The sequence below is a fragment of the Scyliorhinus canicula genome, chromosome 19 (genome assembly GCF_902713615.1).
Source record: "Scyliorhinus canicula chromosome 19, sScyCan1.1, whole genome shotgun sequence".
NCBI lineage: Eukaryota > Metazoa > Chordata > Chondrichthyes > Carcharhiniformes > Scyliorhinidae > Scyliorhinus > Scyliorhinus canicula.
The window spans coordinates 9093900-9119449 of record NC_052164.1 but is presented as its reverse complement, the minus strand read 5'-3'; the positions used below and the strand labels follow the sequence as shown (position 1 = coordinate 9119449).

Sequence of the window (25550 nt, the reverse complement as noted above, 5' to 3'; positions counted from 1 at the left end):
GCCGAGGTCCCAGGTTCGATCCCGGCTCTGGGTCACTGTCCGTGTGGAGTTTGCACATTCTCCCCGTGTCTGCGTGGGTATTGCCCCCACAACCGAAAGATATGCAGGGTAGGTGGATTGAACACACTAAATTGCCTGTTAATTGGAAAAATGAATTGGGTACTCTAAATTTGTTTTTAAAAATATCTTCCTGGTGTACGTTGTCCAGGACTGCCTGGAATGCTTCAGTTGCAGCCTACTGATTGATTTATCAAGTTCTAGTGTGACTCTTTTGCTGTTATATTCTGATCCTAAACCCTTATGCTTTTTGACCACATTATCAACTTTTCCTGCTGGACTTTGGGATTTGTGTATATGGATTCTGTGTTTTTATGACATTTTCCATTTTTTCTGAGTTGAATTTATTTATATTGACTGTGTAATACAGCGGGACAGTCACTGGATGTATAGAAATAACTTTGAAAGTTCCTACAAGGGGCACTGCTGCCTTCTCAATGTTTTTTCTAATGGAAAACTAATGTGCTGTAACTTTATGTCTGTAGGAAAAAGTCCGATAGACTTGATTGGATGTACCAAGGGCCTGGCGGTATGGTGAACAAGGAGGAGTACTTGCTGGGTAGACCCATTGACAAGTATGCCACAGACAAGATGGTGGATGAAGAGTCTGGGCCTTCCACTGAGACTGGACTGTTGCCTGGCTCCATTTTTTCCGTCACAGGGGCTAACTCTGCATTGGATATGGCTTCTAAAATACGAGAAGATCCACTCTTTATGATCAGGTAGGAGAAATTGTTCGCTGCTCAATTCACGCCCACTCAAACTTGGGGGTGACAGTTAAGGTGCACAGTTTTGGAACAGAGATGTACAGATTAAGAAGGTCTCTGTTCAATTTATTGGATTGTGTTTAAGTCTGTGCTGAGTTAGCTGATCTCATAGAGAGTACCCTCTCGTTGAAAGTGTCCACATGTGGAATTGGGGAATCAGCTGTAATATCGTCATTGTCATGATAGAGATATTAGGAACTTGGGTCCATAAATGGATTCCAAGGTGTAGCAGGCAGTTTAGGAGTTAAACAGACTGAAGGAAGAGAGTGCGAGCAGCAGACTCCGAGGGGTATGCCTATGGCCGGAGACATCTTTTCTCATTCAGACTTAACCTTGTTACTGGGAATACACAGGATGCTCCAGTTCGGCCAGGATGATCCATTCCAGATCCATTATCTTTCGGACAACCTTATTTGACTAGCCATTCGCCCATCGCAGAGTCTGATGACCTATTTGTCCGTCAGTGGGAGGTTAATTGCATATAAATGGCATAGCTCTTGTTCTTTTATAAAAATGGGATTGGGCACTAAGCCAAGATAACGATAATAGGTTCATGTCTGGAAACCTGAGAGAACCTTTGGCTGAGGAGCTGGGCAAAGCTTAGAGAGAGCGAAAAACATTTGTGGGAATGGACTTAACGGGTCACGAAATCTGCCACTGAGGCAGGCTTTGGAAAAGGGTTCAGAACGAAAGTCCCTACCTGTAGGAAAGATGCTTTGTAAACACAAGTATTGCCTTGGGCTGCCTGTGAAAGTGGCATGAGAGGCTGCATGTTCTGTTAAGATGTAGTTATTTTTTTCTTTTTTTAAATAAATTTAGAGTACCCAATTATTTTTTCCAATTAAGGGGCAATCTAACGTGGCCAATCCACCTAACCTGAACATCTTTGGGTTGTGGGGGCGAAACCCACGCAGACACGGGGAGAATGTGCAAACTCCTCATGGACAGTGACCCAGGGCCGGGATTCGAACCCAGGTCCTCGGTGCCGTAGGCAGCAATGCTAACCACTCTGCCACCGTGCTGCCCCCATTAAGGTGTAGTTTAATGTGAACTAGCGAGTTAAGGTTGAGAAACTGCATGTATATGGGTTTGTGTTAGAGCTGAACTAAAAGTTTAAATATTGTTTTCTTTTGTTTTAATAAAGTTTGTTTATAAAATATTCTTATTATCACTCCTGGAATGAATGGATTTTTCCGCAACGCATGAAAACTTTTAAATGTGGGTCGGCACGGTGGCGCAGTAGCAAGCACTGTTGCCTCACGGAGCTGAGGACCCAGGTTCGATCCAGGCCCCGGGTCACTGTCTGTGTGGAGTTTGCACATTCTCCCCATATCTGCGGGGGTCTCACCCCCTCAACCCAAAGATGTGCACGGTAGGTGGTTTGGCCATGCTGAATTGCCCCTTAATTGGAAAACTAGAATTGGGTACTTTTAATTTATAAGAAAAAAGACTTTGAAATATTACTGGTTGAAATATCTGGTTCAGTATCTTAGCCATTGTTGAGGGCTGACCAATTGCTTGCTACATCTTGCACCCCATTTCTGGACCCGAGTTCCTAATATCTCCCTATCATGGCACTCATCAACAGTAAATTGCATTATGCCTTTAACAAAGCAAAATGTCCTTTGGCAGGAGCCTTGCAACCAAAATTTGACACCGAGCGACATAAAGAGGTGTTTAGACAGGCGACCAAACCCTTGCCCAAAGATGTAGGTTTTAAGAATAATAAAGGAGGAGAGAGAGCTAGTTAGGCGGAGATATTCAGGGAGGGAATTTCAGAGTTTGGGGGTGTAGGCAGCTGGTGGCATGGTTGACAATGTTATAATCAAGGATGCACAAGAATCCAGAATTGGAGGAACACAGAGATGTCGTAGGGTTGTTGGACTGGATGAGATTCCTGAGATAGGAAGAGTGAACCCATGCAAGGGTCTGAATTTTAAAATTGACAGTCAAATAGCCTGCCTGTAGCCACTGTCTGGGCTGTCAAATGAGAGTGTGTGAGCTGCATGCCGACACGCGTTGTCTGTTGAAGAGGAATGGTGGAAGAAAAGGCAATAACGGGGCAGCACGGTGGCCTAGTGGTTAGCACAGCTGCCTCACGGCGCTGAGGTCCCGGGTTCAATCCCGGCCCTGGGTCACTGTCCGTGTGGAGTTTGCACATTCTCCCCGTTAAACTATATTTATTTTTTTAAAAGGCAATAACTTGTTGCATGCTGCAATATATGAGCAGGCTGCAGGTTCATGCCTCTTTTGGGTTTTTGATCTCTTGGTACTTCCTCAAAAAGGGGAATGAATATTGGAAGGCATATCATCCATTGCAACCATTGCAGATTCTCATGGACAGAGTGGGAGGAGGAGGTTACCCTGTTGGCCTCAAAAGGAGGAGGTTACCCTGTTGGCCTCGGAACAATACGTGGAATCTAAGAGGGACAGGGATCCTGTTACTCCCAGTTTCATCACAGCCGTGTCAAATCTACTTTAATATTTTGCCCTAATTAACAAAAACTGCTTGTTGTATTGATTTATTTTTTAAACTGCTTCTTTCAGGAAACGTGAGGAAGAAAAAAAGAGAGAGGTTTTAACTAATCCCATGAAAATGAAGATGATCAGAGAAATAGTAAGTGGGATCTCCCTGTTGTATTCAGTCTTGTTTCCTTTTAGCCATTGCCCCTCGAAAATAGGAACTTACAGCTAACCATTAAATGTCTTTGATTGGGTTATCTGTGTAGAGAAATGGTCTGGACACTCCTTTCCACAGGTAAATATTAAGCACCAGCTGAGAAACGAGAAACAGTTACGCAGGATTTTTACTCAAGCTGATTGTAATTCCCAACGCATATTTTTTTAAAAATCACCGTTGAATTGTCACTGGACTGTAATGGTGATCTATCCTCAGAACAGAAGGAGGAACTCTCTTCACTGGTCTTCCATGGTGACCTTTCTTCAGGATCCCAGATCTTCGCCTGTGTGTCTTTCCTGCTATTCTTGCCACAAAATCTTTAGCTTTAGACATGATTGGTCAAATCCATTTCACCACTTCCGAGGCAATTGTCTTTTCCAATCTGCTCACATGGAGCTGACCGCAGACCATTGTCTCACCACAGCTTTGAAGCTGTTTGACTGATGCACAGATTCTGCAGCTGTGTCCCAGTGAGGCCCCATTTTAGACAATGCTATCATGTTCACAGCTATCATGCTTCTTTCTGTTTCTGCATTCTCAGTGAGGACATTCATGGCCACCTGAGGAGAGGCTGGCAGGACCTGTTGGCCTTTTCACTGAGCAAATCAATATTCCTTTCCCTGCTGATCAAGATTTTAATTCCTTCACCTGTTAAATCAAATGAGTGTTCGGACTTGAGAACTTTTCATATACTCAAATAACTTAAACCAATCCATGTCTTGCAAGAGACAAAAGGAATACCTAGAAGATTGTAAATCAGAATTGCTGAAAATTTAGATTACCCAATTATTTTTTTCTATTAAGGGGCAATTTAGCATGGCCAATCCACCTACTCTGCACATTTTTGGGTTGTGGGGGCGAAACCCACGCAGACACGGGGAGAATGTGCAAACTCCACACGGACAGTGACCCAGAGCCGGGATCGAACCTGGGACCTCAGTGCCGTGAGGAGGTTGTGCTAACCACTAGGCCACCATGCTGCCCTGGAAGGAGTGAAAAATGAGCACTCGTTTTGTATTGGGAGCAGCTCTATGAAGATGTAACATTTTCCTGAATTTGTACTTTTACACTCACTTCTTCCTGCCCCCATTTTCACCCCTCCCGAAGGTATTGTGCTGAGATGTGCTTCCACAGCCTCCTTGCATTTTTCACACGTGCCATTCTTCAGATGTGGACATCTGATGGGGAAAGTGGGAAGACTGCTCAATCAGTGTGCATCATACATGTAGCTATTCCGATCTGCACCTGACAGCCATGCTCTTAGCTTAACCAGGTGGTGTTCCGGAAGCGGATTCAGAGTACTGACCAGGGATTAATTCTGGGGCATTTCTAGCCTGTTTGGTTGAGTCCATATGAGGTTATGCATTTTGTGGTTGAACAATCTGATTTGTTCTGTTACAGAAAATATGGTGAGGGGCAGCAAGGTGGCGCAGTGGGTTAGCACTGCGGCCTCGCGGCGCCGAGGTCCCAGGTTCGATCCCGGCTCTGGGACACTGTCTGTGTGGAATTTGCACATTCTCCCCGTGTTTGCGTGGGTTTCGCCCCCCACCACCCAAAGATGTGCAGGGTAGGTGGATTGGCCACACTAAATCGCTTCTTAATTGGGAAGAAAAAAGAATTGGGTACTCTAAATTTATTCTAAAAAAAAATATGGTGATCTTTATATTTTTTCCTTTTATTTAGTATATCTACAGCATGGGGGAGCCTTTACAGATTGTATTTCGAATAGGATAAAGAGCTGTTTTCTCACAAACCCTAAACAAGAAGTTTTACAACCACCTAATTCGCAAACAAATCTGCAAGCTGGAGTGCGAAATGCTGAGATCATTGAGCCCGAAGTTGGCCTGTCATGTCTGACGGAGCTTTTTTTGAAAATGTTTTCCAATTAATCTCATTAGCCAGGCTCTTTTCCAGTAGCCCGACAGATATTCCCTCCAATCATTTTTTAATTAAAAACAAATTAAATTTAGAGTGCCCAATTAATTTTTTTCCAATTAAGGGGCAATTTAGCGTGGCCAATCCACCTAGCCTGCACATGTTTAGGTTGTGGGGGCGAAACCCATGCAGACACGGGGAGAATGTGCAAACTCCACACGGACAGTGACCCGGAGCCCCTCCAATTATATTTTGAACATCTTCACCTTATTGGAGGAATTTGTTGTCTTAAAAATGGAAATAAGTTTGCAACTGGTCTGTTTTTTTTAAAAGTTGCAAAAGAACCTGGACAAAACAGAAAAAAAGAAAAAGGACAAGAAGAAGAAGCACAAGAAGCATCGACGGTCTAGCCCCAGTGATGACGAGCAGCGTAAAGCAAAGTACGGTATCAGTAAATAAGTTCGGCCCCAACCATAGCATCGTGGACGAATTCTGGGCACTGCACTTTAGGGAGGGCAAGGAAGAGATTTACTAAGATGGTTGCAGGGATTTTCTTTTTTAAAATAAATTTAGAGTACCCAATTATTTTTTCCAATTCGGGGGCAATTTAGCGTGGCCAATCCACCTATCCTTCACATCTTTGGGTTGTGGGGGTGAAACCCACGCAGACACGGGGAGAATGTGCAAACTCCTCACGGACAGTGACCCAGGGCCAGGATTCGAACCCGGGTCCTCAGCGCCGTAGGCAGCAATGCTAACCACTGTGCCACCGTGCTGCCCTAAGATGGTTGCAGGGATAATGAATTACAGTTAAATGGAGAATTTTGGGGTTGTTTTTAGAATAAGGAAGGCTAAGAGGAGATTTGATAGATCTGTTTAGAATCATAAAGGGTTCAGTGGAGTAAGTAAATAGATATAGAGGGATAGAATACAAGAGCAGAGATGTCATTCTGCAACTGAATGAAACGCTGGTTCGGCCACAGCTGGAGTACTGTGTGCAGTTCTGGTCACCACCTTATAGGAAGAATGCAGTTGCAGTGGAGAGAGTGCAGATGAGATTTACTGAGATGCTGCCTCGGCTGAAGGTTCTGAGCAATGAGAAAAGATTGAATAGGCTGGAGCTGTTTTCCTTGCAGCAGCAAAGGTTGAGAGGGGAGCTGATTGAAGTGTTTTAAGATTATGAGGGGCATAAATAGAAAGGCACTTTTTCCATTATTAGAGGGGCCAATAACCAGGGGCATAAATTTAAGATTAGAGGTAAAAGGCTAAGTGAGGAGTTTTTAAAAATAAATTTAGAGTACCCAATTAATTTTTCCAATTAAGAGGCAATTTAGCGTGGCCAATCCACCTACCCTGCACATCTTTGGATTATTGGGCGAAGCCCACGCAGACACGGGGAGAATGTGCAAACTCCACACGGACAGTGACCCAAGGCCAGGATCGAACCTGGGACCTCGGCGCCGTGGCTAAGTGGGGAGTTGAGGAGAAACCATTTCACCCCAGAGGGTAGTAGGAACTCACTGCCTGATAGGGTGGTTGAGTCTGAAACTCACAGCATTTAAGAAGCATTTATATATTCACTTGCACTGCCATAACCTCCAGGGATATGGGCCAAGCAATGGAAAATAGGATGAGTGTAGTCAGATCTTTGTTGACCAGCATGAACATAATGGGCCGAATGGCCACCCTGGGTTGTAAATCTCTATGAATCTACAAAGAAAATGACTGTTTCTAATCGGTAACGTGTTGATAACCAAACTTCCGGTATTGGCAAAAAAGCCAGAGGTGGCAATGCATGGTAAGAATTTGGAATGCACTACATGACAGGATGGTGAATATGCTTTCAATAGTAGTCATCAGAAGGTAAATTTATGTCCCTTCAGTTGTTTAGCCAGAGTTATGGATAAGGAGCCTGGTAGTGGGACTAACTGGCTGTTTAAGGAGCCAGTTTAGACTTGATTGGCGAATGGCCTCCTTCTGTGCTATAAAACTTGTTCCTCAATCAACATCACTGAAAAGATATTATCTAGTCAGTACCACAATACTGGTTGAGGGATCTTGCTGTGCTCACATAAGCTGACACATTTCAAAAGCACTTTGCAAGATGCTTTGAGACATCCTGCGATTGTGAAAGGTGGTATTTGGACACAAGTGTTTGTTTATTGATCCTTTACCAAACCTCTGAAACATCTAAATGCTTTACATTCAATTAATTATTTTGAAGCGGAGTGACTCTTATTCCATAAACTATAAAAGTTACAGTTTTATGCACAGCAGATCCTAAAAGCAGTTTGATAAATAGTTGCTATTCCCACTTGTGTTCCATTGGAAGCTGTCTGTGGAGTGCACAGTGACCTGGATGACAGAATGCATGAAATGAAGGAAATATAAAGACCCTTTTTTTTTTAACCAGAAAGCATAAGATTGGGCAAGTTTGCACTGAAATAATAAAATAAAGTTGCAATTCTTTGCTGTGAAAGAGGTAAATGTTGATTTTCCTTTTAATTGTACTGTAGATGGCATGAAGGGGGTGCAAGTCCATCCACATCTCTTCCAAAGAAGCCACCTGGCTATGGCTTGAAGGTTTGTCAACTTGACCGTTTCTGATACTGTTTGCTTATGTTGTTTGTGTATCAAGAGTACAGGTACTTACACCTGTTTATTGATGGGAGGTTTGCGAGCCTGGGGGAGTTGGAGGAGAAATTTGCCCCCCCCCCCCCCCCCCCCCCGGGAAACATGTTCAGGTATCTGCAGGTAAAGGCATTTGCTTGACGGCAGGTGGAGGGATTCCCTTCGCTTCCCACGAGGGGGGTGAGTGACAGGGTGCTTTCGGGGGTCTGGGTCGGAGAGGGGAAGATATCTGATATCTACAAGGTTATGCAGGAGGAGGCGTCAGTAGAGGAGCTGAAAACTAAGTGGGAGGGGGAACTGGGGGAACAGATCGAAGACGTGACATGGGCTGATGCCCTGGAGAGGGTTAATTCTTCCTCCTCGTGTGCGCGGCTTAGCCTCATCCAATTCAAGGTGCTGCACCGGGCCCACATGACTGGGACGAGGATGAGTAGTTCTTTGGGGGTGAAGACAGGTGTGTCAGGTGCTCGGGGAGTCCAGCGAACTATGCCCATATGTTCTGGGCATGCCCGGTACTGGAGGAGTTCTGGAAGGGGGTGGCGAGGACGGTGTCAAGGGTGGTGGGATCCAGGGTCAAGCCAGGATGGAGACTCGCAATTTTTGGGGTTGGGGTGGAGCCGGGAGTGCAGGAGGCGAAAGAGGCCGGTGTTCTGGCCTTTGCGTCCCTAGTAGCCCGGCGAAGGATTTTGCTACAATGGAAGGATGCGAGGCCCCCAAGCGTGGAGACCTGGATCAATGACATGGCGGGTTTCATTAAGCTAGAGAAGGTCAAATTCGCCCTGAGAGGATCGGTACAAGGGTTCTTTAGGCGGTGGCAACCTTTCCTCGACTTTCTGGCTCAGCGATAGGGTACTGGGTCAGCAGCAGGGGGGGAAGGGGAGGGAAAAGGGGGGAGGGGAAGGGGGAGGAAAAGGGGGGGAAGAAAGGGGGAGGGAAAAGGGGGGGAAGGGGGAGGGAAAAGAGGGGAGGGGGAAGGGGGAGGGAAAAGGGGGGAAAGGAAGGGGGAGGGAAAAGGGGGGAAAGGAAGGGGGAGGGAAAAGGGGGGAAAGGAAGGGGGAGGGAAAAGGGGGAAAGGAAGGGGGAGGGAAAAAGGGGGGAAGGGGGAGGGAAAAGGGGGGAAGGGGGGAGGGAAAAGGGTGGAAAGGAAGGGGGAGGGAAAAGGGGGGAAGGGGGGAGGGAAAAGGGGGAGAAGGGGGAGAGAAAAGGGGGGGAAGGGGAGGGGAAAAGGGGGTGGACGGTGACTTTGTTTATTTAATTTAAATTTATTTTTAAGTTCTCTTGTTGGGGTTGGGGGGATATGATACATGTGTTGATACGGTCTGGGGGGTGTGACAGTTGTTATTTTGTTGCATTTCATTGTTGTTATATTTTATATTTTCTGTAAAAAATTCCAATAAAAATTATTTTAAAAAAAAAAGAGAGGTACTTACAATTGAATTATAAACCATGCAAGTCACATATTCTCACGTCAATTTGTGTTCTTTATATTATTGCTTCTATTTATCTAACTGAGGTTACTAAATTTTAAGAATGGATCCATTGTTCAAATTGCAGAGCTGCGCCTCGAGTGTAATTGTGCACATCTATATTCAACCAAAACTCTTTCAGATCACATTGTACATGGTTTGGGTGGCACATTAAATCTGCCAGTAGTGGAGAAAAAAATAGCAATTGTTACGCTTGCTTGATTCTCCAAATACAACCCACCGAGGTAACTGATCAGGAAAGCAACCTATTCAGATGCACCAATCACGTCAGTTGATTTGGGTATACATTCCTAACGTAGTCCCATCTGCCACTTTAATTTCTGCCTGGCCAATGCTACTCTGATCTGCGCTGATATTGAATACCTCCATCAAATCTCCTGCTCAAGAGCCCGGATAATTACGTAGGTCCTGGGATAGGATAAAAATGCACTTTAATCCTCACTCTGAAAACAAGATTTGGCGCACCATATTGGGACTTTACCAGAGTTGTGATTGTGGATTTTATCCTAACAGGTCAGAATGAAACCGTTCAGTTCATCAAATCAGTACCAGCTGCTTCAAAGAGCATTCCTGTTAGTTCCACTTGCTTCCTCTTTCCCCATATCCCTGCGATTCTTTCTTCCAGGTATTATCCAATTCCCTTTTTGAAAGCAACTGTATCCTAGTGCGCAGTATATTCTAAATCTTAAATTCATTGAGCAAAAGATTTTTTCCTTTTGTTGCCTCTGGTTCTTTTGTCAATCTCAAAATCTGTGCTCTGGCTAACGACCTTTCAGGCACAACCAGTTTATCTAAACCGTTCATGATTTTAAACACCGACAAATACTTCTCTTATTGTTGGTTATTTTGTTTGGCATGTATCAGAGGGCCAGGCGATTGACAGCACTAACTTTTTACTAACAAAGAAAACATCTTCAATCTTGTTGCAATTATTGATCACGTTTAAGAACCTGTTATTTGCTTCCTTCGTATTATTGATTTTTAGATGATAGAATGATTTCTTCATCCCCTTCAGTTATCCTGTTCCCCTTTTTCCATGTAGGTGAAAGATTCTCACAGCATTATACAGCGGCATGGTTCCCCATCGTCTGACCCAGCTAAAGCATCTCACAAGATCAGACCCAGTTCACAGTCAGGAAGCCACTCCCGGAGAGTCCCACAGCAATCTCACACAGACAGCAAACATGAAGATTCACAGCATAGAAGATGTAGATCAACATCTCGGTCACCTCCAAAACACTCTGCAATGTATTTGCGGTGAGTATATCCTTTAATTTCAACCGGCTTGTTTTTTTCCAATGATTTTTCTTTTTTTCCCTCTTCCTTTCACTGGAGTTGCTGACTCATTTCTGGGATCTCACAAGCTCGTCATCCTACCCAGTACAAACCTGGGCAGTGAGGGTTGACAGACTGTTCAACTGCAGAAGGTATCAGTGTGAAATCTGGAACTATACTCTTGCCTCAGGCTCACACATGCATAGTTTCCAACACTAGCTGGTCATCAGGACCCAGCTTACTACCAAACCCATGTCACTGACATTACCTATATGCTCAGGAATTGAAGCTAGTATTTTCCATCTCTGTGAAGGAACATAAATACTGGTTTGCTTTTATACAGTATCTTACACAAGCTCGGGATGTCCCAAGGTGTTTTCCAGTAATCTAATCAATGCTTTAATGTAGGAAACGTGGCAGCTAATTTGCATAAACACCAATTTGAAATTTTTGTTTTTCTTTTTAAATTTTAGAGTACCCAATTCATTTTTTCCAATTAAGGGGCAATTTAGCGTGGCCAATCCAACTAGCTTGCATATTTTTTTGGGTTGTGGGGGCGAAACCCACGCAAACCCGGGGAGAATGTTCAAACTCCACACGGACAGTGACCCGGGGCCGGGATCAAACCTGGGACCTCAGCGCCATGAGGCCGCAGTGCTAACCCACTGCGCTACCATGTTGCCCCTTACACCAATTTGAAATTGACTAGATAATCGTGTGTGTTGGTTAGTAGATAATAATTAGCCAGAGGAGCTCCCTGCGCTTCTATAAAATAATGCCATGAATGGCGCCAAGGAGTCGGGTTCGATCCCCAGCCTGGGTCACTGTCCGTGTGGAGTTTACACATTCTCTCCCTATCTGTGGGTCTCATAGGATCATAGAAATTACAGTGCAGAAGGAGGCCATTCGGCCCAGTAAGTCTACACTGGCCCTTGAAAGAGCACCCTATCTAAGCCGATTCCTCCACTCTATCCCTGTAACCCAGTAACCCCACCTAACCGAGGGCGGCACGGTGGCGCAGTGGTTAGCACCGCTGCCTTCGGCGTGGAAGACCCAGGTTCGATCCCGGCCCCGGGTCACTGTCTGTGTGATGTTTGCACATTCTCCCCGTGACTGCGTGGGTTTCACCATCCACCCCCCCCAACCCAAACGATGTGCAGGTTAGGTGGATTGGCCATGCAAAATTACCCCTTAATTGGAAAATAATGGGTACTCTAAAAATATATTTAAAAAAAACACCTAACCGTTGGACACTAAGGGCAATTTAGCATGGCCAATCCACCTAACTTCATATCGTTAGACTGCAGGAGGAAACCCATGCAGACACAGGGAGAATGTGCAAACTCCACACAGTCTTAACCCCACAACCCAAAGATGTGCAGGATTAGGTGGATTGGCCACGCTAAATTGCCCCTTAATTTAAAAAAAAAAATAAACCAATAGAATAATGCCATGAGACCTTTTATGTCCACCCAAAAGGGCATCTCATTTTTAAGTTCTTATCTGAAAGGTAGCACCTTTGACTATGCAGCATTCCTTCAGGACTGCACTGGTGTACTGGTTAAAAGCAAATTACTGCGGATGCTGGAATCTGAAACGGAAGAGAAAATGCTGGAAAATCTCAGCAAGTCTGGTAGCATCTGTAGGGAGAGAAAAGAGCTAACGTTTCGAGTCCGATGACTCTTTGTCAAAGCTAGCTGGTGCACTGGTGTAGGTTTTCTGCTCAAATCTCTGGAATGCAACTTGAACCCCCAACCTTCTGTTTTAGGAGCGAGAGAGTGAGATACTGAGGAGCTGTTAAAGTCCATTTCTAATGAGATTTTATTTTTGTAGGTACTCTGACAAAACGGGCAATGTCCAAGCACGAAATTCATCCCCGACGAGAGGATACCATAGGAAGCCTAATCATAATCAGTCAAGGTATTGATACTGGAGTTCCTTAGAAATGGGCAGGTAGATTTAACTTTCAAATAATTTCGCAGAGATTCATCAATGAAAAAATTATTGATCGCTAGTTACGATTATTTGAAACGGAGATAAAGAGATAAAAAGTATAACTTGAATGATACGTCAAAGTGAGTTATAAAATAAAATAAATTGATTGCGATCAGCTGCTATTTAACAGCAGATACAAAACTGCTCAGATAGCAGCAGTTGTAGTGGATACAAATTAAGCCCAAGCTACGTACTAAAACAAGTTTGTTTTGAATGTGTTTCTATTCTTTATGTTTTACTACTTCTGTTCAATTTCCCCCACTTTTCAAATATTCTATACCTACAGTGTGGGTTTTTAAAAATATCTTGGACAATAATCCCCTCTGAGAAACCTTTTAAGATAATTTAGAATTTATGCTTTGCTGGAAACACAAAATGGAATACAAAGCAAACAACATTTTTGTTTTCCTGCATTAAGAAAGGGAGAGAAATATAATAACTTGCAAGATTATATCAAGGGGATTTAAATTTGTGTTAGTTATTAGAAGAGGTAAAATTGTCCCACTGCATGCTGATCTTTAGTTTAACAACAAGATTTTGAAGCAGATATGTCAAGATTCTTGTAGTAAAACTTCCTGATAGTGAAAAAAAATAGCGACATTTATGGGAGTATAACTGATAGCAGGTGCCCATTTTCTTTCTGCCAGGGAAACCCCTTTGTCAGCCCCATCTATGTAGCACTGTCGGCCTACAAATTGATTCATAGGTTAAAACCAGTATTTGCTCCTAAAGCAATTCCAGTTTGACATTTGAACTGCTGTGATCTCGGTTTAGCATCTCATGAAGTCTTGCCCCTTTGGCAATGTAGCACTGCCTCAATTGTGCAACACAGCTTCAGGTAACGTCACATTCCCAACTCACTGAGTGAATCTTGAACCAGTATTCTCCATCAACTAATGTAAAAGCACTTCTGGAAAGCCTTGGGAGATGGAGAACAGGTGTAGGTGAAAATGGAAAAGAAAGTACTGGGGTTGCAAATCAGGTCAGTGTCACCATTTGAAGGAATGCTTCAGCTGTGACCTTGCATTATTAAGACTTTCAGGATGTTAATTCACAGTTCTTTTCCTACTAGCTAACATGCTGTGCATTTGCAGAAGTTTTATTTTTCAATTTAGATTGGCACCTTTTATTTTTTATTTCCACCTGCACCTGATCAACTTGTGAAGGTAGCCTTGACTGGTAAAGGCTGGAGAATATTTGCTCTGCTCCTGTTCATTGCCCTCATTACCCCACCCCTTTCCAACAAGACACTGGTTGTGGTTATTGTCTTGGTGTGTTTTCTGTCTTATCATTTCTAGTTGTTAAAATGTAGTTGCAGTATCTCTTTGCTAATATTGGGAGATCTAGATCAATATTTGCTGAAGACAGATCAAAAGTAATAAATAGATGATGGGTATCTATTAACAGAATAGTCAAACGTGGAAAATCTGGATGGGATAGGCTTGATTGCTTCACACCGGAGGGCGGCATGGTAGCACAGTGGTTAGCACTATTGCTTCACAGCGCCAGCGTCCCAGGTTCGATTCCCGGCTTGGGTCACTGTCTGCAGAGTCTGCACGTTCTCCCTATGTTTGTGTGGGATTCCTCCGGATGTTCCGGTTTCCTCCCACAATTCCCAAAGGATGTGCTGTTAGGTGAATTTGCCATTCTAAATTCTCGCTCTGTGTACCTGAACAGGTGCTGGTGTGTGGCGACTAGGGGATTTTCACAATAACCTCATTACAGTCTTAATGTAAGCCTACTTGTGCCAATAATTTTTAAAATATAAATTTAGAGTACCCAATTATTTTGTTTCCAATTTAAGGGGCAATTTAGCATGGCCAATCCACCATATCGGCACATCTTTGAGTTGTTGGGGTGAAATCCATGCAGACATGGGAAGAATGTACAAACTCCACACAGACAGTGACCCAGGGCCAGGATTCGAACCCAGGTCCTCAGCACCGTAGTCCTAGTGCCAACCACTGCGCCACCGTGCTGCCCTTACTTGTGACAACAATGAAGATTGTTATTATTAGACCCTTTGTGTGTAGGTCTTTGTACCTGCCAGCAAAGACCACTCAGTCTGCAATGAAGCACTTCAGTGCTATGCATGTGCTTTGATTTTACAGAAAGCTTTCAGCTGAGGAGCTGGAACGCAGGCGGCAAGAGATGATGGAGGATGCAAAATGGAATGACAAAGCTCGGCAATGTAACATTAGACAGTACAAAGAGGAAGACGAAAAGGAGCAGGAACTGGAAAGAAACACCACTAGAGAAGGAAAATTTCTCCAGTAAGTATGAAGTGGCAGAGTTTATTCTTTGCTATCCAGATTGTACCAGTAAGTGATTCTTGCCAGCTCCTTGATTTTTGCTGAGGTTGTATTTGTTATTGATATACTTCTTTTGTTTTGGCTGCCATCTCAATTTACTTCCCTTATTTTCTGAAGCCACATTGCGATATGACTAAAATATTTTTATTTAAAAAAAAAAAATTTAGAGTGCCCAATTTTTTCCAATTAAGGGGCAATTTAGCATGGCCAATCCGACCTATCCTGCACATCTTTTTGGGTTGTGGGAGTGAAACCCACGCAAACATGGGGAGAATGTGCAAACTCCACACGGACAGTGACCCAGGGCCAGGATTCGAACCCGGGTCCTCAGCGCCGTGAGGCAGCAATGCTAACCACTGTGCCACCGTGCTGCCCACGATATAACTAAAATAAAAGCAAAATACTGCAGATGCTGTAAATCTGAAATAAAAACAGATGCTGCAAAGGGTCAGCAGGTCTGGCAACATCTGTGGAGAGAGAAACAGAGTTAACATCTCGAGCCTGGATGACTCTTCAGAGCGGATGATGGGTACAAATGTGATGGAGCACATAGTTTTGGTTTTTTTTATAAACTTTAAAAAAAAATTTAGAGTACCCAATTATTTTTTCCAATTAAGGGGCAATTTAGCATGGCCAATCTACCTACCCTGCACATCTTTTGGATTGTGGGGGTGAAACCCACACAGACACGGGGAGAATGTGCGAACTCCACAGGGACAGTGACCCAGAGCCGGGATTCGAACCCAGGTCCTCAGCGCCGTAGGCAGCAATGCTAACCACTGTGCCGCCGTGCTGCCCCATGGAGCACATAGTTGGCGAGGTGCAGAAGATGGAGCAGAAAAGGACAGGGATAAGTGGGAGTTCAGGAGACATTGACAAAGATGTCGACACAAAACAAAAGGGAGTGTTAGAACATAGAACAGTACAGCACAGAACAGGCCCTTCGGCCCTCGATGTTGTGCCGAGCCATGATCACCCTACTCAAACCCACGTATCCATCCTATACCCGTAACCCAACAACCCCCCACGCCTTAACCTTACTTTTTAGGACACTACGGGCAATTTAGCATGGCCAATCCACCTAACCCGCACATCTTTGGACTGTGGGAGGAAACCGGAGCACCCGGAGGAAACCCACGCACACACGGGGAGGACGTGCAGACTCCGCACAGACAGTGACCCAGCCGGGAATCGAAGGGGGTTAATGGTAGCATTAAGGATTAACAACGGTGCTGATCCTGGCATTAAAGATAAGGTAGCAGAATGTGTTAATAGAGCAAGGATCAGCACTCTGAAAACAAAACAGGTTACAGATGGCACTGTGGGGAACAGGGCTGTGAAAAAAGCATCAAAACGGAGGAGAGAGTTCCTGGTCTGAAGCTCTTTAACTCAATGTTAAGTCAAAAGACTGCCCAATCGAAGATGAGGTGCCGTTCGTCTGGTTTGTCTTGTGCTTCACTGGAACATTACAGCAGGCCACGGACCAAAATGTGCGCATGGGAGCAAGGTGGTGAGTTGAAATTGCAAATGATTGGAAGCTTCCTTAATGTCGATCTGATCTAGCCTTTGCACAATTCCCATTGGCACATTTTACAGCAGAGGTCAGTAGAGAGCAAGCAGCATAGTGAGGTCATGAAAACAATGTGCTGGAAGTGCTCTGCCACTCATAGACCATAAGATATAGGAACAGAATTAGTTCATTCGACCCATTGAGTCTGTTCCGCCTTTCGATTATGGTTGATATGTTTCTCCCCCGATTCACCTTCTTAATCAAGAACCTATCTATCTCTGTCTTAAAGACACTCAGTGACTTGGCCTCCACAGCCTTCTGGGCAGCACGGTAGCATTGTGGATAGCACAATTGTTTCACAGCTCCAGGGTCCCATGTTCAATTCCGGCTTGGGTCACTATCTCTGCGGAGTCTGCACATTCTCCCCGTGTGTGAGTGGGTTTCCTCCGGGTGCTCCGGTTTCCTCCCACAGTCCAAAGATGTGCAGGTTAGGTGGATTGGCCATGATAAATTGCCCTTAGTGTTGGGTGAGGTTACTGGGTAATGGGGATAGGGTGGAGGTGTTGACCTTGGGTAGGGTGCTCTTTCCAGGAGCCGGTGCAGACTTGATGGGCCGAATGGCCTCCTTCTGCACTGCAAATTCTATGATAATGAGTTCCACAGATTCACCACCCTCTGGGTGAAGAAATTCCTCCTCATGTCCGTTTTTATAAAATGAATATATTATCATTTAGAAAATACAATATAAAAAAAAACAAATTTACATATATCGACTATAAAATGCAGAAAAATAGAATAGCCCCTCACAAAACCTAAAATCCCCATCCCCCCAACAACTAACGGTGACCAATTCCTTGAAATAAACAATAAAAGGCTGCCAATTCTGATAGAACCCCTCGATTGCTCCCCTCATGGTGTACTTGACTTTCTCGAGGTATAAGATCTCATCAGATCCTCCAGCCACACCGAGGCGCTGGATAGAGGTTGAGGCCTCCACCCCAGCAGTACTCGCCTCCAGGCAATCAGCAAGGTGAAGGCCAGGATATCGGCCCTGCGCCCATCTGCAGCGAGTCTGACACCCCAAATATTGGCCACTACAGGTCAGGTCTCCAGCTCAATCTTCAAAACCACTGACATGGTGCTAAAGAAGAAGACCCAAAACCCCACAAGCATGGGGTAAGGCCAGAACATGTGTGTGTGATTAGCCGGACCTCCTGAACAGTGCTCATACCAGTCCTCCACCCCTAAAAAGAAGCTACTCATTCTGGACTTGGTCAGGTGTGCCCTAAAAACGACCTTGAGTTGGATCAAACCAAGTCTTGTGCACAAGGACGTGGAGTTAACCCTGCGAAGGGCCTCACTCCACATGTCATGATCCAATATGGGCTCCAACCCCTCCTCCCACTGAGCCCGTAACCACCTCCACTGAAACCGAATCTTCCAACAAAATCCATCCATAAATACCGGAAGTGTCTCCTTCCTCTGACCCCCGTGAGTGAAAGGACCCTCTCTATTAGAGATTTTGGCGCCGTCATGGGGGGATTGTCGGGAAAATCCGTCTTGCAAAAGTGCGTACTTGGAGATATCTGAATGAATTTGAACCTGAGAGTCCAAACTTTTTCATCAGTTCCTCTAAACTGGCAAACCGCCCCTCGAGAAACAAATTGCCCACTATCTCCAGCCCCTATCCTTTTTTTTAAAATTTAGAGTACCCGATTCATTTTTTTTCTAATTAAGGGGCAATTTAACATGGCCAATCCGCCTAGCCTGCACATCTTGGGTTGTGGGGGCGAAACACACGCAGACACGGGGAGAATGTGCAAACTTCACACGGACAGTGACCCAGAGCCGGGCCTGTAACCCCACTTAACCTTTTAGGACATCCCACAACCCAAAAATGTGCAAGTTAGGTGGATTGGCCAAGCTAAATTACCCCTTAATTGGAAAAAAAAATAATTGGGTGCTCTAAATTAATTTTTTTAAATGACGTGTTACAGGGATAGGGTGGAGGTGTGGGCCTGAGTAGGGTGCCCTTACCAGGGGCCGTGTATACTCAATAAGCCGAATGGCCCCCTTCTAAACTGTAAATTCTATGAAATGGAAGCAACCCCAGGTTGGCTCCCCTTACTGATTCAATGGGAAACACTCACTCGTTTCCAGATATATCTTGTATCTGGAAAAGGAGCCAAAGCACCTCAGTAGTTCCATTATATCACCCACAATAGGGACCGGGTCCGTAATGTAAAATAAAAGGCTGTCCGCATACCGGGATACCCTACACCACCCTTCCCCTAATTATCCCCTTGCACTTAACCAAAGCTCTCAAAGCGATGGCCAAACCAAACAAGAGGGGTTGGGGGAGGCAGAGTCTCGTTCCCCTGTTTAATTTAAAGTACCCCAAGCTCGTGGTGTTGGTACGAACACGAGCTGAGAGAGCCTTATGCAACAGGGGTATCCATGACACAAACTTGGGCCACATCTTGAACCTCTCCAAAACCACAAAAAGATACCCACTTTATGGCATCTAACGAGACGATTACCTCTGGATCGGGTAAGTCAGACATGGAAAGAACCACATTCAGCAATTGCTGCACACTGGACGATGATTGCCAGCCCTTAACAAATCAAGTCTGATCTTCAATCACCATAGGAAGACGGGATTCCAACCTCAACACTTGGCGTCCACATTAAGTACTGAAATAGGACGGTACAACCTGCACTCCACGGGATTCTTGTCCATTTTTAGTAGAAGGGAAATCGATGCCCATACCAACGACGCAGGAAGGATTTGGATTTGTTTTGTCACGTGTACCGAGGTACAGTGAAAAGTATTGTTCGGCATGCAGTCCAGACAGATCACTCCATACATGAAAAAAAACGTAGGACATACCACACAATGTAAAATACATGGGCACAGGCAACAGGTGAGCTATACGGAGTGTAGAACTACTCAGTAGAGAAGATGTGTGAAGCGATCAGTTCATTCCACAAGAGAGTCATTCAGGAGTCTGATATCAGCGGGGAAGAAGCTGTTTTTGAACCTGTTAGTGCGTGTTCTCAGACTTTTGTATCCCCTGCCCGATGGGAGCAGTTGGAAGAGAGAGTAACCTGGGTGGGAGGGATCTTTGATTACGCTGCCCGCTTCCCCAAGGCAGCGAGAAGTGTTAACAGAGTCAGTGGATGGGAGGTTGGTTCACGTGATGGATTGGGCTGTGCTCACGACTCTCTAGTTTCTTACGCTCTTGGGCCATTCCTGACTTAGACTCGCAGCAACTAATTTTTGGAGGGGATTTAAACTGTGTACTAGATACGAAGGTGGATCGATTGAGGCCTACGTTGCTCCATTGGGATAGTCTTTATGGAGCAGATGTTGGAGGTGGATCCATGGTGTTTTTTTACATCCAAGAGATCAGGAGTTTTCTTCTTTTTCCCCCATGTTTATCAGGTTTACCCAAGGATTGACGTTTTTTCTGGTGGGTAGGTCCCTTCTCCCCAAGGTGAGGAAGGCGAAGTACTCGGCAATTGTAATATTGGACCATGTGCCGCAGTTTGTGGACTTGGTTCTGGAGTCGGGCCCCTCTTAGCACCCACTGTGGAGATTGGATACAGCGCTATTAGCAGAAAAAAAACTTTCGCGGTCGTATGTCTTCTGCCATTGAGGAATATGCCAGGTTTAATAAAAATAGAGTCTGTCTCACCCTCCACATTGTAGGAAGCCCTTAAGGCGGATAGTAGAAGGGAGATAATCTCCTATCAGGCGAATATGAAAAAGCCTTCGGGGGTGGAGCGGCAGAGGTTGATGCATTCTGTCCTTAAGGTGGACCATTGGTACTCGCTTGACCCTTCCCCCGGAGTTGCTGGTGAGCAGGAAGAAACTGCAGACACAGTGTGAACTGCTGTCAGTGCAACGTTCAATACGTTTTGCAAAAATCTTTATAGATCAGCGCCTACAAGGAGAGTTGGGACATGAACACATTTTTAGAAAGGTGTCCTTCCCCTTGTGGAGAGAGAGATGGGAGGAGTTGCAGCCCTAAGGAGATATTGGAAGGTATTGGATCAATGCAAATGGCTAAAGGCCCAGGCTCTGAAGGGTTCCCCACTGAGTTCTACAAGAGGTTTACGGGTCGGTTGACTCCATTAATATTGGATATGTTCAAATTACTCTTTGTCCCGGGGGTTCATTGCCTGCTGCACGTGCAGGCTTCTATTATTTTTATCCTGGAAAAGACAAGGACCCCACTGGATGTATCGCTTCTGGACGCAGACACAAACTGCTAGCCAAGGTGTTGGTGATGCGATTAGAGTCCTGTCTCCCAGAAGTGATTGCGGAAGACCAGACAGGCTTTGCCAAGGATGGCAATTGTCAGCCAATATACGACGGTTGTTGAATATTGTTCATTCCCCCTCTCCTGAGCCCAAGCCAGAGATTATTGTATCCATGGACACCGAGAAAGCGTTTGATAGAATGGAATGGGGATATGTTTCCAAGGTCCTGGGGTGGTTTGGTTTGGTTTGGGATAAAAGTTCATTTTGTGGGTTTGACTATTGTACAAAGCCCCCCTGGCTAGTATCCGCAGTATCGCCGTGAGCCTGGGGTACTTTTTGTTGAACAGAAGTACAAGACAGGGGTGTCCGCTACTCCGATTTTGTTTGCCTTAACAATCGAGTCATTGGCCATTGCATTGCAATCTTCTGATAAGTGGAAGGGGATAAGGCGGGGAGGGAGGGAACAGAGGATGTCTTTGGCATGCAGGCGACCTCCTTTATGTTACAGATCCAGTCTCCACTATGGAGTCGACCCCGGTGGATGAGGTGAAGGCAAAGTGGGAGGGGGAACTGAGACCTACTTTGGACCCGGAGTGAGGCCCTCCATCGAGTAAACTCCACGTCCTCCTGTGCACAGCTCAGCCTGATCCAGTTTAAGATAGTGCATAAGGCTCATCTGACCATGGCTAGGATGTGATTTATTTGGGGGAGTGGAAGACAAGTGTGAGCAGTGTTCTTAGTGGGCCGGCTAACCTCACTCGTGTGCTCTGGTCATGTCCCAAGTTGCTAAGCTTTTGCATCTCCTTTAATTCCATAATTCATATGTCGGACTGGAGCTTTGTCCTTTGGTGGCCATTTTCAGGGTATCGGACTCACCGGTGCTGCAGACAGGGGTGAAGGCGGATGTTCTCACCGTGCCTCGTTAATAGTTCACAGGCAAGTTCTGCTTTGATGGAGGATTCCCACTCTGGTTGAGTGACCTCATAGAATTTTTGCATTAGGAGGTCAAAATGCACCGTCAGGGGGTCAGTTGAGGAGTTTTGCCTCCGACTGCAGCCATTCATTTCCTTTTGTAAAGAGTTAGTTACCGTCCGTTGTTAGGGGAGGGGTGTTTAGTTTACGGTTGAGGGGTGGGCTTTTTTTTAGATGTGATTTCTATTGTTGGTTGTGTTTCTTTTATTTTTAAATTTATTTTTCAAAAGAATTTCTAATTAAGGAGCAATTTAGCCCGGCCAATCCATGTGTCCTGCACATCTTTGGGTTGTGGGGGTGAGACCCAAGCAGACACAGGGTGGATGTGCAAACTCCAGATGGACAGTGACCCAGAGCGGGGATTGAAACCGGATTCTCGGCAGCGTGAGGCAACAGTGCTAACCACTGTGCCGCCCTGGTTGTGTTTCTTTTACAATGTAAATTGTAACATCCTTGTTTTTATGGTTATTTATTAAAAATGAACAATCTTTAATAAAAATATTTTAAAAAATAAATGGTTTGCAAAAAGGCTTGAGGTCATATGTGGGTACTGTATATAACTTCATGTAGGATTCTCTTTATATCCATGCTTCCTGATTTTAAATGGGACTATGGAAATCCCCCACCGCTATTCAATGACACGTAGTCACTTTTTGGGGCCCTGGGCATTTCTCACCGGTTTAGTTCAGCATTGGAGAGCTGAACTCTGAGATCGGCCCACCAATCTGAAAGGCCCCCCCCCCTGCACGTGGGGAATGTCACCCCCACACACATGGGCACTACCTCACCCCCCCGCCTCCCCCCCCCATCCCAAGTGACGACACCCCGCTATGTGGTCCTGGGGGGGCCCCCACTTCAGACATCCCCAAGCCCTCTTACAGCACCCAACCCCTAACCCCCCCAGGAGTCCCACCCGTCACCCAACCAACTATAATTACATAAAAATGAAAACAATCTTTAAATAACAACAGCAACTTTAAAACGGGGATTGAATATATCTGCACGTTCTGATCCAGTTGGTCACTGTCTTCAAACCCTCCCTACTTCACCCCAAAACCATACTTGGTCCTGAACTCCCTTGTGCCACTCCCATGGGAAATTGACGAGGGCATTGGGGTACAATAGTAGCGGATGATGTTGTAATACAATCGTCTAGAGCAGCAACGTATTCAAAACACTGGGGTTGAGATGTATGGTTACAGGGCCAATGTTTTTTATGCTTTCCCAGAGACCAACAAAAAGAGCCTGCACTCTCTTGGGGGAAAAGGTTTGATGGGGTGGGAGTGCTTGGGGGGGATAAGCTTTTCAAGCTTGGCAAGGATCATGGGTTCTCCAGTTGACTCGTCGAGTCTGTCTTTGAAAATTCGCAATCCACAAATGGCCTCTTGATCCAGCGTGTAAACACTTTTACAGGGTATTCCTCTGTAATTGTCCTGTCTCAAAGCTGTCGAGTGATTTCACAGATTCACGTGAGGAAATGTTTTTGGAAAATTTTACTTTTTTTCTTAAAAAGCTGTTTGCTATTGGTTAAAATATTTGCACTTCACCAGGCACAGTTTTTTATATTTGTTTTTATTTTTTCCTTGCAGCAAAATGAAGCTACAAAGCACCGCCACGTCTTCAGTAGAAGATCGTGTGAAACGCAATATCTATTCCATTCAGCGGACACCTGCAGCCCTGGAGAAGAACTTCATGAGGAAGTGAACTTGGCCTTGCAGTGTGTACATGAGCTGGGGTCCTGCTGGAGGGAGCAGTATCTAGAAAATATACCCGCTGCCGATTTTGCCTTTCCTTGTACAAATATCGAATGAAACAAAAGGAGAGTCCTGAAGAAGTCATTGGACTCAAAACGGTAACTGTTTTTCTCTCTCCACAGCTGCTCCCCGACCTGAGAATTTCCAGCACTTTGTTTTTGTATTGCATTTTTTAAAAATCAGGACCTAGAAATCACCTTTGCTCAGGGATAAGGACTCGAATACACAGAAAACGCCTTGCTTAAGATTGATTTTGTCTCGAACAAGTTTTCCCACCAGAAATGTTTGATCTCACTGATAAAATCTTCGATGCATAAAAGGACTAAAGGCCAATAGAATTGCCCTATTTGTACCTGGGGAATTGTCACGCCCAAACCCTCCAGCGCTGACCATTAAACTCCTAGTGAATTGTGCAGGGTCCAAAATGGTTGATGTTTAGATGCTAACTTGGCTTGTTCCTCTAAGGCCACCACTCTTAAAACACTGAGGAAAATCAGAGGGCACTTGGAACCGCTTGCTCTTAAAAAATAACAAGATGTGACCCCTGGGATATGGCAGACGCGCACACACTAGGCACATAATTGTTCCATCCAGATTAGTAAATATCTGTGGTGTTAGCCAGTGTTGTATATAGTACAAGATGACGGAGTTGGGAGAGAGATTCCGGAAACTCACTCCAGATGTCTAATGAAAACTGCAGCTACATTGTTACAGTTCACATAACAAAATTAAATAGAAACTGCTGATATAAGATACATTATAATCGTAAATGTTGATAGAAGAGTGTTACCAGATAATAGGAAGTAAGATTTAAGAACAGGATTTATATGCCCTACGTAGGATTATAGGGAGATCTAGATGTACATTCATTGTGAATTTAAAATTCTTTTCTTCATCCATTGTGCACCAATTCTCAACCAGGAGATAAATTCTCCCCCCCCCCCCCCCCAAAAAATCTTTTTCGGATTGACTGCATTTGTTTACTGCAATTCCTCACCCACATTCCCAAAATATTGATGATATTGAGGAAGTTTGAGTCAAGCTGCCATCATGCCACTCCCAACAAATGTTTTAAGCTCTTAACCTGCTGTGTGCCCTTTGGGTAAGTGAGGTTATGAACAGCCAGCTGGCAGATCCATGGAACAGGCTCCATCCAGCATTCTTTTTCCACAGATACCTTGTCCAATGATTATGACACCATATGTACATACTTCTCAACCAGTCGGGAGGCGAAGAAGACCATATTTTACTGATTCTGCTACAGCAACCTGTATCTAGTGTAAATAATTATCAGTATTTAGCTACCTGAAGCATATAGTGTCAAATATGACACCTTCCTTCCAAATTAACCTGTAAATAACCGAGTGTGTTTGGCAATTTATTTGATATTTTTATGAAAGCTTGTGTAGGATTGAATAATTACATTGGCAAAGAAGTTTCTAATTTTATGGTTATTTTGTACATTTCAAAATATAATAAAAACATCTTCAAACTGGTTTTCAAAACGTTTCAATATTCCTTTGGTCAGTTACAATATGTGATGATACATCCATAGACTCTAATGAATGTACAAAATACAAAAGGACAGGGAGTGAACCTTATTTATGTTAAGTGGTATTATGTTTAGGTATCTTGGTCCCCACTCGTAGTTTAAAAAGGACTGGGGATGCTCAAATTTGCAATTGCCAAGCTGTTGCACATCTCTTTATCTGTTGTCTCCATTCTGGAAGATTTACCTCATCCATAAGCTAAAAGAGAGCTTTCCACAACACCCTTTGCCAAAGTTTGGGGACAGTCTCTTCAATCTGATCTGCAACCTGGAGCGGATTAGAATCATACAACAGAGGCTATCCAATTAGTCCCACTCCCTTGCTCTTTTCCCATAACCTTGTAATTATTTTCCCCTTTAACTATTTATCCAATTCCTTTTTGAAAGTCATTCTTGAATCTGCTTTCACCATTTTTTCAA

At 44.6% G+C, this 25550-nt stretch overlaps 1 protein-coding gene across 1 annotated transcript in view; it reads left to right on the top strand.

Annotated features, from left to right (window-relative positions):
- cwc25 (CWC25 spliceosome associated protein homolog) overlaps positions 1-25079 on the top strand; it is a 28126-nt gene extending 3047 nt beyond the window's left edge. Inside the window, exons 3-10 of the mRNA XM_038779047.1 lie at positions 543-779; positions 3372-3441; positions 5713-5819; positions 7896-7962; positions 10540-10754; positions 12606-12692; positions 14879-15040; positions 23417-25079. Coding sequence (XP_038634975.1) covers positions 543-779; positions 3372-3441; positions 5713-5819; positions 7896-7962; positions 10540-10754; positions 12606-12692; positions 14879-15040; positions 23417-23531 — 1060 coding nt within the window. The 3' untranslated portion in view covers positions 23532-25079. The remainder of the gene's footprint in view (positions 1-542; positions 780-3371; positions 3442-5712; positions 5820-7895; positions 7963-10539; positions 10755-12605; positions 12693-14878; positions 15041-23416) is intronic.
- The last annotated feature ends 471 nt before the right edge of the window (positions 25080-25550 follow it).